The sequence below is a fragment of the Corvus kubaryi genome, unplaced genomic scaffold, assembly GCF_017639235.1.
Source record: "Corvus kubaryi isolate FWS band 111438036 unplaced genomic scaffold, C.kubaryi_AGA036_p1.0 37385, whole genome shotgun sequence".
NCBI lineage: Eukaryota > Metazoa > Chordata > Aves > Passeriformes > Corvidae > Corvus > Corvus kubaryi.
In genome coordinates this window covers 11,892,291-11,908,970 of record NW_024581127.1, presented here as the reverse complement: position 1 = coordinate 11,908,970, position 16,680 = coordinate 11,892,291, and the positions used below count along the sequence as shown (strand labels likewise).

Sequence of the window (16,680 nt, the reverse complement as noted above, 5' to 3'; positions counted from 1 at the left end):
CGAAACCAAGTAAGTAAAACTTGGTCACATATGTGTAGAAGTGTGTGTGTACATACACACACGGGCACACACATACATGTATGTACAGAAGAAAGCCATGGAAGCTGCACTGATGCACAAAGGTCAATATTGCTGTGTTGAAGTAGGGGATTTAGGTGGTTTGATGAAAATGATGTTCTATAAATATAAAAACATTTTTAATATATTTGTTGAGGAAAAAAAATCCCAAAACTTTTAATTTGAATCTACTGGGCTTGAAATGAACTATGTATTGTACAACTGTCATCAGTCATGGCAATGCTATGATACCTGAAATTGTTTTAAAAATTTGCATATATTTTCTGTGGTTTCTCTAATAATTGCTGATTTTTCTTTCAGTTCAGGCTTCAGCTGATATTTAAAACTCAAAACATTGGGATGATGCTTCAAAAGAAGGAAGTTTTAAGCTTTATTATGGAAGACTAAGACTGCTGTGATGCTTTAAGGTCTAGAAACATTGCGTGTAATTGTATACCCCATGGGTGGTCTCATTACTTTACCTACAGCTGATTTCAGTGTCTATAGTTAAGCACATATTTCTGAGTGTTTCTGGGGCTGGAGGCTGCCTGCAAGGCTAACCCAGCATCTCTCTTTCTGAGTGAGATCCCCTGATTGCTGCGCCAATATGAATTTGTGTGAATTCACTGGCTTCAGAAAGGGGTTGAATCTGGTTTTATACTTGTTAGTCTTAAACGACATTTATAAATTCCTTCCTTTCCCTCTTCCTTTATTTGCGTATACTATTTCACATTCACTTTTAAGAGTGCATGTGATATGTTAGGCCAGATGATTCAAACCATAGTTTTGGATTTGCTAATGGTAGTATTTGCGTTGCTTGGGAGCTTATTTGTCAGTAAGTACTATTGCCTCATCTAAGAAGATACTGGGGTCCTTATTTCTTGTGAAGTTTTTGAGGCTCTCTTTCCCCCTTCTCACCTCCCCACTGCTGCACTCAGGTGTGATCCAGTGCCCAAAATAAGAGACAGTTGGTGTGACATGCAGCACTGAGGAAGAGCTGACTCGTAACTAATAATGAGTATTTTCTCACACTCTGTCTAGACAGTCAGTCATGTAAATACAAGATGTCTTTAATGGCATCATCTGATGATGTGAAATGAAGGTCTTCCAAAGTGTGTATTTCTACAAATGCTGAAGTACTGATGAGTATAATAAGTTGCACTATAGGAGATTGTCAGCGTATAATACTGAGATGGAGGAAAGCCTATAGTTTCACTTTTATCTTTCTGGTAGTGGCAGTAGGTAACAATGCCAGCACCTGCACAAGGGTTTCTGGGGGGAAATGTGCTTCATATATATTTTTGTTGGTGGATGAATACCTGTCTTGAGGGGCTGAAAGAAGCCAAAGAGTTACTATGCCTGGTCACTGAGGACCACCGGTTGTTGTGTACAGCAGCCACACTGTGAGAGCAGTCTGAATGCTTCTGGTTCTCATGAGGCAAAGAACCTAGATCTATATGGGGATGTTTATGCCTGATTTAGCAGCCACAGAGATGAAAAAATTAGAGACTCTAACTCTTTAGTGATTATATGGGACATTTAGTCTACTAATTTAGCTGTCTGTGTAAAATAGTAGGTATAAGCAGACTTCCTCAAACTGTTCTGGTACTTGGTGAAGAGGGAGTTTGGCTTCCTCTGCTTTCAGTATTATGGGTAAGGTCTTGCTCCCCAGACCTGCACATCTAGTTTAATGTTACAGACTTTTCACTGTTTGAAATATCACTTGGAGGAACTGGGTTTTTGGATTGGTAAAATGGTGCAGTCTGGTAGAGCAGGGGTTTGGGACCTTGATCCACAAGGTGGGGGGTAGCCTGTCGCAGGCTGGCCAGCACCACTCCACATCTTACAGGGTCTTGACTTGTCCATGACAAATTACACATTTTAAAATCAAGCCAAAAAAAAAGCCAAAAGTATACCCATTATCTTTTTGGTAGTCCCTGTGTCATCTTTTCAGATGTATAACCATGGAAAATATCACCTCCTACACCCACGTTTGATTCTTTTTGAGCCTAAAGGACTTCTGGCATGTTATATAAATATAAGCAATGCCTCTTAAAAGTACAGCTGTAGTATCTTTTTTGCTTTTTGGCAGAGGAATTGATCGCCTAAAGTTTCCCTGAATTTAAATAAATTGCTTTAGATTACTTAGTGTAGTCTATATTGGAGACTTCAGTTCCAGCTAAATCTAATGAAATATGGTATCAGTATTCTCTTAGGACTTTTCTAAAATGAGTACAGCTATTCTTTACACTTTGTATGAGGGCATTAAAAATAAAGAAGTTTATCATTATTTTGCTTCAGACTTCTAGCTTTGTGTAACAAACAGTGGTTTCAAACTGAGAATATGTTTAGACTGGTTATTAGGAAGAAGTTCCTTACTGTGAGGATGATTAGGCATTGGAACAGGTTGCCCAGAGAATCTGTGGGTGCCTCATCCTTGAAAGTGTTCAAGGCCAGGTTGTATGAGGCTCTGAGCAACCTGGTTTAGTGAAAGGTGTGCCTGTCCATGGAAGGGGGGCTAGAACAGGATGATCTTGAAGGTCCCCTTCCAACCCAAGCCTTTCTATGATTCTGTGATTTACTGTTAATTTAGGACTGGACAAACTTTGGATTAAAAACATAAATATGTTTCTGGAGACCAAATTATGAAATTTCAGTTGATGCTGGGAGAGAAAATCTTCTTACTTCTGGTGGGAAGGTGCTGTGTGGGGTTGAGTATATAAGAGCATGCAAACAATACCAGTTTGATTCTGATGGCATTTGTGTTTCTTAGATATCAGTCTAAGATAGTAGTTTGTCAAATAGCATGTAATCCTGGCAAGGATTCCAGGACATTCCAGGGACAGAAAGTGCAGAAAGGAAACGAGTTACTGGTCCAGGAAGCCTTTGGGAAAGTGCATCTGAAAGCGTGCTGGAGATTCCCTCTGTACAAGTAAAGGGATGGACTGTTAATGTAGAGAGGTGGTCTCCTCTGCAGCTTGTTGGGGAGGCTGGGGCATGAGTTTGGCCAGTGGTTGCTCTGGCTGTTCTTCAGTTGTTCATGCCAGAGGCAGAGAGTGCCACTTTGTCAATTCACTTGAGCCTCAGTGTTCAGTGAACTGGGTTTGGAATAGCAGTAATACTTCCTGTGACATGAAACACAAGAGTACCACTCAAAACACACAGTTCTTAGTTGGATAGCTTGTCAACAAAAAGAAAAGATCTAGGAAACAACATAAACAGGAAAATAGTATTTCAATACTGATTATGGGACTGTTTGCTTATTAACTGCATTAGTTCATACACAGAGGAATTCTCATGATGTTTGGTGGGATATTTAGAAGAAATCCACATTGTTTTCAGCTTCATTACAGGCGAACTGTTGTGTATTCAGCCATGACAAAGGAACTTGTAGACTTTGTTTTCTGGGGGCTTATGGAAACTCAGGGCAGCTGCCACAGTTTGGCCCTTATTTTGCTTGTCTGTTCTTGCTAAGTTTCATAAACCATTGTGGTGGTAGCAGGTCTAGATTTAGAATGTATTCTTCTTCCCTGCATTCAAGCAATTATACATGGTAAAATTTGCAAAGCCAGAAAGGGTGAAGGAGAAAAGAGGCGTTTAAAAAAAGGTGCAATTCTGACATGAGTCAGTTTTTATTAAATAACTGAAAGTGAATTTATGATAGTTTTGAAACTGTCAAAACATGTCAGATTGTTAAATGAGAGGGAAAAGTTTATTTTTCTACTTTCCCCCCCTCTTTAAAAAGGAAATTATATGGTAAGACAAGTTCATTTCTTTCAGGAGAAAATAATATGTCCAAGCAAAGCAAGCCACAACATTTTTTTCTTAATTCTGAGATTGAACTCATGCATTGCTTATTTTATAATATGTGTAATTATCTGGCCTTCAGCTGCTAAGCCATGAGTGTGGGACCAAGTTTATTTGCCAGTCAGAACCTCTCACTGTAGAGAACGGAAATCAAAGAGAATGCTTCTGCATTTGTGGTTCATTGTCATGATGTTAGGACCAGTCAAGGTACCACTGAGGACAAAGAACATGGCATAAAGCATTTCCACTATTTACCTGCTTTACATCATCCAGAAGCTCTACCAAAACCGGGAGACAGTAGCACAAAAATCCCTTTCAGCTTTTGGGAGACAGAGGAGATTGTATTATGCTCAAGGCTTTTTTTAGCACAGCTGAAGAAAACTCTTATAACTTGGCCTCAGATAACTTCAGTGAACTCCCAGGATACAGAATTTCTTCTAGCTATTGCATATTAAATGAGCATAAATGGGTAAATTGAGTGTGCTTTCATTTATTCTGAAGAATAGCTGGTGATAGGAATTGTTCAACTATCTGAGCAGAGGAGAATGAAGATAAGACTGCAGCAAAATTGTGATATTGCTCTTGCAAAAGGGTGATCTTCAGTATGTGAACTTCATACCCAGCATGCTAAAGAAGCAGCGAAATGTTATGTCATCTGAAAACTTTGCTGTGCTTATCCATCAGTCACTTTGCACACACTCTCTGATTCCTGGTGGATAAATCTTGCAGAGGTAATCTTCTCTGACAAAAGACGGAGTCTGAGCTGATTTCTGGTACTGCATTCCTGCAAATCACCTGGGAAGTAAAAGTTATCTACTGGGGAACTGGAAACCCAGTGATGTTTCCTTTCTAGGCTAATAATGTGACTGGATCTGGTGCTGACAGATAGTTAATGTCTGTATTATGCCTGTTTGAGATCATTGTGTACAGCACAGAAACATCCATTGGGTTTAGGTCCTTATTTATTTATCAAGAAGTCAAAAGGGCCAAGAGGTGAATGGAATGAAGACTGTGCCAGTCTCAAACAAATCCCAGGCATGCTTGGCAGAGAGAGGGTCTGCAGTGATGTTGTCTAAATGTCATATTTTATGGCTGCATTGTATGACTTGCAGGTTTCCCCAGGGGTTCAGTGCATGGAGAGGATAGGATTTATCAGATGTATCAGGCTTATACCGTTCATTCTCAAACGAGTTCTTTTCAACCAAGGCAACCTTGTAATATTGTTCTGCTCAGTGTACCAGCAGGTTTCAGGGTCAGGAGTTGTGTTGTTGACAAACACTGCCTATTACTAATGGTGCTGTGTGGCTTGGCCACATTTGAAGGAGGACAAGTTCTTACTGACTGCAGGATGATAGCATTATGGATGGAAGAACTATGGAGTTTGTCCTCTTGGGTTGGACTTGTGGTTGTCTGTCTTCAGGTTCATCACCTTGAACTTATCCACAGTTTGCAAATTCCCTGCCACCCCTCTCAAAATAATCAAAACTAGTCCAATGCATCTAAGAAACCATCAGTATTAAATCCTCCAGATTTAGGTCTCGATTCCTGTAACTTGGGTGGTGGAGGCAGGTTCTAATCCATTGTGTCATATGTAGGGCTTGCTCTTTTGTGGGTTTAAAGGAAACAAGACAATGGACTCTTTTAATTTAGCAAGTTTTATTTTTATTTTTTAAATGTTGGCACCAAAGTAGAAAGTACTGTACAATCAATATAAAGCATCTTTTAAGAATCTTTCATGCTTGAGTGTACATCTGGAACTGTTTGCACTAACTAAAAGTAAAATAAATGCCACAGTGTATTATACCACAATTTTTTTTCATTTAAAAAAGGAAATTGAAAACATACCACTCCTAGAAATGCTTGACATTGAATTGGCTATTAAAATGGTATCAGTAAAGTATTTATATATTCCATATTTTGTTCCATACATCAGCTTTCCTTGATGCGTTAGACTTGGAAGTATGCCACGTGAGCTGAAATGTTGCCATTTATGAAAGACCACCTTGTTTTAAAAATGGACTAAATCTTGTAGGGTACAGGAAGTAAAGTAAATGAGTTTGAATGCAGGCACATCTCTCGTTGCCCTGGCTCCAGCATGTTTTGTCTCTTCCTTGTTTGGTTCAGAAGCTGACTGTGCTTACAGTAAATATCAGTGTTCACCTAAACAGCTAAATATAGTGATAAAAATAGCCTCTACCATAAAAACTGAATGAATGACAAGAACAGTATAGTTCCATGAACCAAGAAATCCACAGAAGAAATATCATAAATTTAAAGCTGGTTTTACAACATTCTTTAATTATAAATGAAGCTAAATACTTCTGTGGTTAAATCACAGTTCTTCACTCTATGCCATAAAGGAGATTCAAGAATGTGTATTTCAAAATATTTTACTTGGTTTTGTTTTTAAATAAAAAATATAATCCAAAGCAAATGCAATAGATCTCTGCATACTTGAAACATGTTTTCTGAATTTATTCTAAGTCTCTCATTGCTCCAGAGGGTTGTGTGTATGGATTAGGACTAGACCGTTATTTCACCATCTTTCTGCATCCTGAACTGATTGCAGTGAGCACTACAGAATGAGTTGCAGATGTCTCCTTTTCCTTCCAGTTTGGAGGACCTCTGTTTCAGTCCCATTTGATCTGGTCTGTGCTAAGGAGCACAGGTCTGTCATTGTTTAAAGGGATTCAGTGAAAGGAATTGTTGCACCTGAAAGTTACTCCCTCTGTATACACAGGCTATACTCTTAAATGTGTGATGTTGTGGGATGCTGCCTGTATGAAACTTTCAGGTGTGTCCCTCCTAATTCAGGAATATTGTTTGAAATGTCCGTCTGAAGAAAAAGATAGTCGGAACTAGTTTTGCAAGTGGGGAGTTTGGTTTAACTCAGGACCATAAACATGTTTTTGAATTCAAGAAATAGTGCAATTTTAAGACATGGTGAAAGTTCTTCCAAATTTCAGGCAAAATTCAGTGTATATGTCTCTGTATTGTAAAACTGGAGCAAATGTATGTGAAATCTTACCCAGACAGGTTTTGATACGTTAAAATTAGAGTTTGTCCTCTTGAGGGATTCTTTCTTCCCCTACCAAGACCTCATTACCTCTGAATGTATGAATAGCAGAATATCCACTGAGAGTTTGTATGAAGAATGTCCATACATAAAAAGCCTTGTGAAATAACATCTCTTGAAGGAAATTACCTTACGAATATGATTTAAATACTATTTTGTCTTTAGCTTTCATATCATCAGGCTATTTTTCAACCGTTATAGTAAAAAGCGTTGGTTGTTAGGTTTATTGTTTTTATTAATTAAGAAATAAATAATGATTTGTAGAAGCTGGAGTTACAGGCTTATGTGTCAGACACCAAAAGCTTTAGGAGTTCAGATCACAAGAACTGTTAATTCTTTTATCAGTGGTGTCTCTGCTTTGTACTCCATCGCCACTTCATCCCCTGAGTGATTTGTGTCTTACAGCTGCTGAGGTTCTCTGGGGCTGTGGGTGGTGGGACAGTGGTGGGTGCAGAGCTGCTGTAGGCAGATGCTCCCAGTCCCATCACTCCCTCAGAGTTCAGGGAGCTGTATGAAAATGTAAGGAACAGGTAAACAGTAGCAGTAAGAGCAGAATGGCTCCCACAGGGGTTTTGTTTATTAAAGAGGGTGGAATAGAGAGCTGTAAAGGCTGTTCTCCTGGGTGGTGTGATGCTGGCTTCCAAGCATGTGGAAGAGCTTTGCATTTTGCATGTACTTCTTCAAAAGCCCTTTTCCCCTGCTCCCATGGAGAATCTCTGTTCTGACAAAGTAATCTTGTGCTCTGGTAAGAAATGTTTTGGGGTATGCTTGAAAGGAGCCTTAATATCTCCCTAAAGAAGGCAGAACTAGGGAACTTACAGTCAGTCAGAGAGAAATCTGCACACCTGCAATCATACAGTAGGAGAGTAAGGTTTAGGGTTTTGCAAGGGAGAAAGAGAGGTAAAGAAAAGGTAAGTGGTATGTAAAGGGTGTTTGTGTTTACTCCTAAGAGGTCCTAAGAAAGATAATTGGGAAAATCAAACCTAATGTTACTAGATTTAGATGAGAAGTACAGGGGTCTGTGGATAAGTTCAGCAATCTGCAAACTGGGTGGCAAACTCTTGGAGGTAGTAAAAACCATTTGGATCATGGTAGAGTGGCAACCTGAAATTCCAGGGCAAAATCAACACACTATTTCCCACTACTGTGTTCAATTTAAGTAGCAAAGCATCTCCAGCTTTTTGGGGAAGTCTCCCCCCTCTGATCTGAGTGCATTTCTGATCAAACCTGAGCTTCGAAATGCAGTGAAGGGAAGGGAGGGAGCAGGAGCTGTGCGGTTGGTTACAGCTCAGGATCGCTTTTAGTTATCACCAGCTGAATTGGAGGATACAGGCTGTGCCTGCTTGCTGCGAGCAGCAGTCTGTTAGAGGAGCTCGATTTCTCTCACTCCTTCTTCCACCCACCTCCATCTCCTCTGTGCCTGTGTCTGCGCTCCCACATGCTTCAAATCTGTGTACCTGGACTGCCTTCCTTAACAGTTCAATGTGAGTGTTAGCAGAATGAAAACCAGATGGACCAGCAGTTCCCACTGTTATCTCCCCACCAGCTCTGGCAAGCCTCCCTTTCTCTCTCCTTTCTTGGCATGGGAGAAATATTTGCCTTTATTTAGGAGGGCTTGGGCTCACTGCTGTGCCTCTTTCCCTCTGTTGCAACATGAGCTGAAAGCTATTTATTCCCTTGTTGCTGAGGTTGGTTGAGGTGAGTGCAAGATGAATTTGGCTATTAAGGAAGCAATTAACATTTCAAGATGAGTTTTCATAGTTCTTTATATGAAATTAATGGCTTATTGAAGATAGGGATTTAACTGTTTTTGTATAGTGATATGGAAAAGAAATACCTATAGAATTTGTTTAGAAACCTGTTTTTGTTTTTGAGCATGTAATAATTTACTGTTGCTTGATTTGCAAATCATACCTGTAGCAGCCTTGATATTTAAGGTAATCATTGTGGATATTCTTCTCTCCACAGCTGAGGTTTACTAACCTTAGATCAAAACTACAGATCCTATAAAATTGTATCTCTATTCTCCTCATCCTGTTCTGGGGGTGTTTCACTGCTCATCTTCCCCAAACTTGTCTCTAAATTCTATATGAAATGACTCCCTTTCCCTGAGAGCTGAAACACTGCCTGTAGGCATTTCAGCAAAGGTTGAAGATGGCTTCTATAATTGCAGTACCTGACACGCTGCACCTCTGGGACTTACTTGCTCAGTTTCTTCAGTTTCAGACAGATAAAGATTGGTATCTGTTATGTGTTGTTAATTTTTTGGGGGGGGTGGAGGCTGTTTTGGATTTTTCCCTCCCCCCCTCCTTTTTTTTTTGGTAACTTTCTCGTATTTAAGTTTTCCAATAATTAAGTGTTTTGAGGCTCTTTTAAACATGCATGTTCTTTGTTAAATGTGTGCATTGCATTTAATTTCTATTATTGTCTCTCAGAGCAAATTTCAGATACGATTTTTTCATTGAAGTTTGTATGTTGTTAGTAAGAACAAGGAATTCTGTCACAAGGTGAAGTGACAGAATTTATAGAATGTGACATGTCTTGAATTAAAACCACAGACTTCTGTGCTTGCCCATTAGCAGCAACACTTACTTGCCTTACAAAATAGTTTTGTGGAGCTCAGGAAGACTTGTGTAGGGCAGTGTACAAATAAATAGCCCTGACTCCCCAAAGAACGGATGGAAGAATTTCACTTCTGCCCATTAAAAGCTAAACTTCACTGTACTCATCTTTTTTCAAGATGGCTCGCTAAACTCCTGTTATAAGTGAGAAAGCTTTAATTTTGCCTTCAGGTGGTAAATTTTGTTGTGTTTTGCCCATTCTTAATAAATGAAACATAAGGGCTTGGATGGTTTTTAAAAAAAAATTGAGGTAGTGTCATTCAAAAAGATGTTGGAAAAAAGTACACTTCTGTAGCTTTTATATCATGTGTGTTGTGTCTTTAGATCTTTAGTTGAAAGAGAACTGATGTTTTCTTCCTGGTTTTGCCTTACGTTTGTTTTGTTTTCTTGGGGAGATATGTTCCTGCTTATCTTGCAGGTTTTAAACATTAAAAGTTGTTCTTAATATGTGAATGTTCAAACTTACATGCTTATTTGAAAAGAATAGTATGTGTATGAGATGATTGACATTTTGGCATGTTCTGTTTATTTTTCTGGTGAATATGAGAATATCCAGGGGCACTGTGGTAAAGTGATCCAGGAGGTATGTGTATTTAACATAAGATTACAAAGAGAAGCAATGGAGAGGGCAGCAGGTGATACAAAGAAGAGACATGAAGAGAGCTGGCTTCAACCAATATTCCACCCAATATCTCACCTGTACTAAAGAGCTTCAGGTTTTAGTTCTGGAAGAGATGTCATAAGGGGATTTATTATCTTCCTGTCTCTTCATCTATTTTTTCCTCCTGGCTAACATGAGGGCCTTGAAGGGAGGTGGCATTATTGCAGCTCCTGGAGTGCTTGGGAGGTAGCATCTGCACATGCTAGAAATAAAACCAAAAGATAATGCAGCACTGCTACAAATGAAGTCTTACCATCTGTGTTGCACCTTCTTAAGTAAGGTTTAGGTGATGCAATTTGGGAAGAGCACACTGGAGTAGATAATCAGGTGTAATCTCTCACAGCAGATGCTGAAATGGCTCACTTCTTGCATTAGCTTTTAAGTTTTTGTCAGAGGGGGTGTGCTCGGGGAAATAAACCAGTGTGTTCCTGTGGTGTGTGTTGCAGATCGCACTGAGAAGCATTCCACAATGCCAGACTCACCTGTGGATGTGAAGACACAATCCAGGCTGACGCCTCCAACCATGCCACCTCCTCCCACTACCCAAGGAGCTCCAAGAACAAGTTCATTTACGCCCACAACGTGTAATTAGTCTTATTTTCTTCCTTTTCTTCTTTCTATTCTGTATGTAAGAAACCAAAATAGGTGAAGGGAAATGTGCATGACGTGGCAGGAGCAGCATTTGGTTTTATGGCAATAAAGTAATTAAGCAAAACAAAGTTCACGACAGGTTAATGCATCTTTAAGGTATTAAGGCATTCAGCTCAGAGTTGTGTTGTTATTTCATTGACCACTTGGTCACCCTGTCAAAGAACAGCGAGCACTGGTTTCCCAGGTACTTAATGCTCAGATTAGCCCTCTTGTGAGAAGGACAGAAAACCTTCTTCTCTTACATGCCATTATGCTGTTTAAAGGATCCCATTCCCTTTTGTGTAGAAACTTCAGGGAGTTTGTTTGTTTGTTTTTTGTTTTTAAAGTGGAGATAATTCATAATGAAAAAAATACTAATCTTCCTTCTGCTTATGTTTCAGTGAAGAATTCTGATTTCAGTGCTATATAACGTCTAGTTAATATTGATATAAAACCAAAATTAAAGTCCTTTCATAGTTTTTATCTAGAGGTTTCTAGTCTGTTACCATGTCCCTAAATCACTTAGGGCTGCATCTCTGTCTCAGGTTATTGATGTAAACATATAACAAATCTACTAGTCTTGATGTACGCTGCATTCATATCAGCATAACTGAGATTTGAATCTGGCACGTTGTCTGGACTATTCTTTTCACAGCCATGAAATGATCCACATTTCTCATACGAAGATTTAGCTGCAAATTTTTTGGTCTCTTTTATACTGCCTTGTAATAGTATAAACATGAGAATGTGTTTACATTTCACGTTTTAAATAAAACATTTCTAGAACAGTAGAATACATATGCCTAAACAGAATGAAGGCAGCATCTTCTATTTGTCTTGCCTATGTCTGTTTTAGTCCCTTTCTGTCTGTTAAATACCTTATTTAAAATTCACCTCTATGCAGAAGGCCAGCTGGAGGCCTTTGTACTACTTATCCCAGGGAACCCCGTCCTGACAATTTATGTTGAACTTAAACATTGAGGAGGGTTTGTGCCAGCTATTCACATAAACTCACATTTAACCCAGTGACCCTGATCCTGCAAAGATTTGTCTGTTTTGCTTAACTCCAGCACCTGAATCATCCTGGATGGAGCTTCACTCTGGAGCTGCTTCAGTCTGAAGTTAAATTGTTTCTAGGTTTTTACAGATCAAGCTTTCCAGTGTGATGCCCTTGCCACAGCTCAGGATGATCTTTGGCAATCATAAAAGGAATATGACAATGTTCTTTAATCACACAGTCCTCAGTGTACTCACAAGATTTCTAGATGTTTATTTGATTGAATTCAGCACTTCGGAAGGTGTGTGAACCACAGCTTGATTTTTGGGGCTCCTTATTTGAAGACTAAAAGTCTAAAAAACCCTGATTTTAATTGCTTTTTACCCTGTCAGATTTTGGAGTTTGGCCTTAGCTGTTCCAGCTTGTACAATGAACAGTCACTTTTGTCAGAGTGTCTGTTACATTGATTATTACTACAGCAGGAATGCCTGCAGGCCAGAAAGATCAGACTTGTTTTCTGGTCTAGAATATATTTGTTTTCTTTGTTTGAGATGACTAAAAATTCTTGACGTGTTTTAGTTTGAAATTTTAAATGTTGAATTCTTTTGGAATAGTAACATGGTTTTGTTTCAGAAATTATGTACAACTCTGCCAATTGGCAAATTCAGATATTTGAAAAATATTGCAGATATAAGGAAAGCGCTGAAATCATGGGACTATTTCTATATTTCTTTTGTTGTGGGAGAAGTCTTTACCTGCCTTTCTTCTCCCTATATCTATCCTAGGTAATGAACTCCACATTTGTCTGCTTTCTTGATCATAGCCCCAGCACCCGCTGCCTAGAGCAGCCCATTACTGGTGACAGAGTTGTTGGGTGGTGTCAGGGTAGATCAGCAGGACATGTCGGTATTCTTCCCAATCCTTATTTACTAAGCTCCTGGTATGATGACTTTTGGCTTTGTGAGTTCCTTGCAATCACAACGTATTTGTTTACTCAGCTACCTCACTCCACTGCAGCACTCAGAGCATGGTCTGGAGCCGCACAGGGGGCTGAACTTGCTGAGGCCAGCTTCTTTCTATTTCTGCATTTTCCAATTCTTGTTCTCACTAGCCCACGCAGCCAGGATAGGCAATCAAAAACTAGGATGAAACACAAGCAGAGGCTAGATAACAATTCACATAGCTTTTTCTGTAGTCCCTCCGGAAGGCGGTGACTAGACCAGCAAAAACTCCTTCAAAGATTTGTGGCAGTGATTTAAATATGGTAATAGGATAGTGATTTATATCTAGTAGTAGGTGTCCACCCTGAAAAAGGACTTCCTGGCCAAAGATGAGGACGATCTGTGAAGAAAATGACACGAGATTGGGATGTTTGGCTTCAGAGAGGCTGGTCACTGAGAAACATTGAAAGTTTTTAAAGTTGCTAACTTGCCTTGGTTGTGCTTTTAAATAGGAAACACGTTAAACTAATACTCCTATGCATTTTTGATTGCAGACAAGTTCCTGATTTTTGATGGTTTTTTGGGATGGGTTCTGAGTGACTTTCAAAAAAGAAATTAGCAAATTTCTCCAGGGCAGTGGCCAGCTGAGTGCAGCTGCTGCTGGGTACAGTCACATGCTGTGTGCCCATACCTGTCAGTGTGCTGGCACACTTGTATTTCTAGGGAGCCATCCTTTTTCTTGCTGTCATTTTAGCAAATCAGACTCAGCCTCAACCGTGTGTGTTTTGAGTGTTGCTGTTCCAGCTAACCTGAGTGGAAGAGGATGTCCTCAATTTGATTCTCTGTTCTGTTCTAGAGTGTGGATAAGAATCAAACTGAAATTGCTGCCAAAACCTCTCTGTTGTCTTCAGTATGTCTGCATGGATCTCATTGCCATACATTTTGAATGCTTAGTACTTCAGATAGTTATTCTCACAGCAACCTTGCAACAGGAGGGAAATGCTTTCTTATCCTTTTTAGAGATAAGGTGCTGGCACGTGAAAGCAGAGAGATTTGCTCATGGTCTCTGAGAAGTCTTCTGAAGTCTAGTTTCATGCCCTTGCTTCAAGGCTTCAGGCCACAGGGAGCATTGGCAGCATTTATACCTGCGCAGACAACTTTGTGTGCTCCATATGTTAGCAGCTAGGAAATCTGTATTGGAAAAAATAACCTTCTCATTGGTTGGTGTAAGGTTAAAACGTGAAAGTCCTGTTTTATAAACACAGCTGTCAGTTGTGTGTACAAAACACAAGTAAAAATATTCAGAGATAAACTGAGGCTTCATGAAATATGTCTGCACATTTTTTTCTACCCCAAAGAGCAATTTTTTTTTGGTCTTCAATCATACATGCACTCATGCTTTTTCTCTCTCCATTTCCCTCTCCCTCTTCTTAAAATCCTCTTACAAAAGGCTGGTATTCAAATGATGCTTTTCAGGTCCCAGGAGCATTTTGAAGGGGCTGTGTGAGAGGCAGCTGCTGTTATTTCCAATCCTTACAATGTTCAGCACCAGCTACTGGGAAATAGATATAAACTGCAGACTGTCGCTCTGTCTAAAGGCTAATTATCTTTGATTGTGCAACTTAATTAATTTTGAGGTCAAGTGCAGAAAACATAAGCTGATGGATTTTCGCCTCTGTCTCCTTTTCCTCTCTCTCTCTCCCCCAACCCCAATCTTTATTTTATCCTCCTGTCTCTTTTTCTTTCAGTAACCAATGGCACTAGCCATTCACCAACAGCGTTAAATGGAGCTCCATCTCCTCCTAATGGCTTTAGCAATGGGCCATCCTCTTCCTCTTCCTCCTCTCTGGCTAACCAGCAGTTACCGCCAGCTTGTGGAGCTAGGCAGCTCAGCAAACTGAAGAGATTTCTTACAACTTTACAGCAGTTTGGCAATGACATTTCACCAGAGATTGGGGAGAGAGTGCGTACCCTTGTGCTAGGACTTGTGGTAAGCAAGTATTTTTCCTGTTCTTTTCCCTCTTCCTTGCTTGATATGTTTATTTTATAAAAGAGTGGGTCACATGCACTGCATTCATCATACTTTAGGGATACCAAACATGCAAGAGTGAAGTTCTGGCTCTTGCTGACAGAGCTAACATGAGTAGCCTTACTAGCTTCCCACAAGCAACTATTCCCTAACAGGTGTAGCCTTGACTATTTTTGCCAGTATAATATTATGATGTAACGGTGTGAGAGGGTTTTCATTCTATACTGGCAGTACCCCTTATGTAGACATACCTTGAATCATGTAATATAGTAAAATATGGTTTGACTTTCCTAGTTTAGTTGGATGGGGAAAGGAGAGAGCCCTACATATATAGTGCCAGTGGTTAAAAGGATGAGCTGAGTATGTTTGGACTGCAGTTACTCAGTACAAAACCTTTTCTTGGTATCTTTGAACCAAACAATTATGAACCCAGTGAGGCGCTGCTGCTACTTAAGTCACTATTGATAAGGTTTTTGCTGTGATGGTATAGCTGAATGAAAATTTCAGCTCTTTCTTACCTGTATCTGTCAAGTTGGGCTGCCCTTTTACATGGAAGCTGTGAATCTGGCCCAGGATTCTTTTTACTCCCAGTAAAGTCCTCTCTCTGCCAGACATTGTTGTGTCCCATGTATTTCCTTCAGCAATAATTGGATGTACTGGGGAAGATGCTATTGTAGTGCTCTAATTTGCATCTGTTCTGAGCAGCTGCAATTGCCACTGATTTCATTTGGAGCAGAGACTGACAGCACTCTTTAGCACTAAGGCTGAGGGGTGACTTTGCAGTCTTTGCTTGTATCTTCACAAATCCCTACCTGACAGCAGTGGATGCCCTTTGACTTGAGTCTGTGTCAAAGGAAGTTTAATGTAGGCAGTATAAAATCAGTAAGTCTTGTTCTCCATTTGCTTCCATATTCAAAATAATTGTTTAATGGGGTTTTGTTTGTCACATGGGTCTCTTTGGAAGGGGGAACTAGTAAAGAAGGTGAAGGTGTCTTTGGGAACGTCTACATTCCACTGATTTTCAGATCAAAACTGCTTTCCCACTGCTAATTACAGTTGATTTCTAAATTCATCTGAGGTCTTCAGAGCAAACTAGGATCTTTTCCTTGGGAAAATCCACATATCATGCTATTCCCTTGGTCAACCCTGACCTTGTGTGGAATTCATTATGACCTCATCTGTAAAGTAATGACTTTCCTGCATAGCCTAGAACATAGTAAACAACGCTCTTTCAAAAGAAAACAGTAGAAAAATGTGAAATTAAAAAAGGATTTTGAAAACAGCAGCTTTAACTGATTCTTAAAATGTAAAAGCCTTTGCATGCTTTACACATGAGAGCTTAAACTGTACTCTAAGTAACAGGCATTGAATATCTGAGATCCTTGTGCTTTCCTTTGTGTGTTTTAATAAGGTAATCATTTAATATGCAGCATGCTTTTCTTTATTCTTACCAATATCGAGTTATTAAGCAATTTCAGAGTTCTTCAGTTACTGTTTCTCTTGCTAAGTGTTTTCATTATTTTGTCACCAAGACAGAATTTCTTTTTCTCAACAGAATTCTACTTTGACAATTGAAGAATTTCATTCCAAACTGCAAGAAGCTACTAACTTCCCACTGCGACCTTTTGTCATCCCATTTTTAAAGGTATTGCACAGTTCAGTGATCTGGAAAGTATTTCAAACCATTTTGTTGCTAGGTCACAGATGTGTGTTACAGTTTTTCTTTTTAAGAGATTCAGGGAAATGAATAACGTGTAAGGGCTACTTTCCATAGCTTAGTGGATGTAACTGCATCTGAGTGTATGGTTTGGGATAATTTCTGGCTGCTCACAGGAACTGTCAGTTCCCTAACTATAATTGC

General features: G+C 39.5%; 1 protein-coding gene across 9 annotated transcripts in view; it reads left to right on the top strand.

Moving 5' to 3' along the window:
* The window catches only part of RUNX1T1 (RUNX1 partner transcriptional co-repressor 1), a 114,829-nt gene that overhangs the window by 52,990 nt on the left and 45,159 nt on the right, over positions 1 to 16,680 (top strand). For all 9 annotated transcript variants that reach the window (XM_042035870.1, XM_042035875.1, XM_042035872.1 and 6 more), the window contains 3 exons: positions 10,669 to 10,806; positions 14,539 to 14,780; positions 16,375 to 16,464. In XM_042035870.1, the coding sequence (XP_041891804.1) occupies positions 10,669 to 10,806; positions 14,539 to 14,780; positions 16,375 to 16,464 (470 nt within the window). The remainder of the gene's footprint in view (positions 1 to 10,668; positions 10,807 to 14,538; positions 14,781 to 16,374; positions 16,465 to 16,680) is intronic.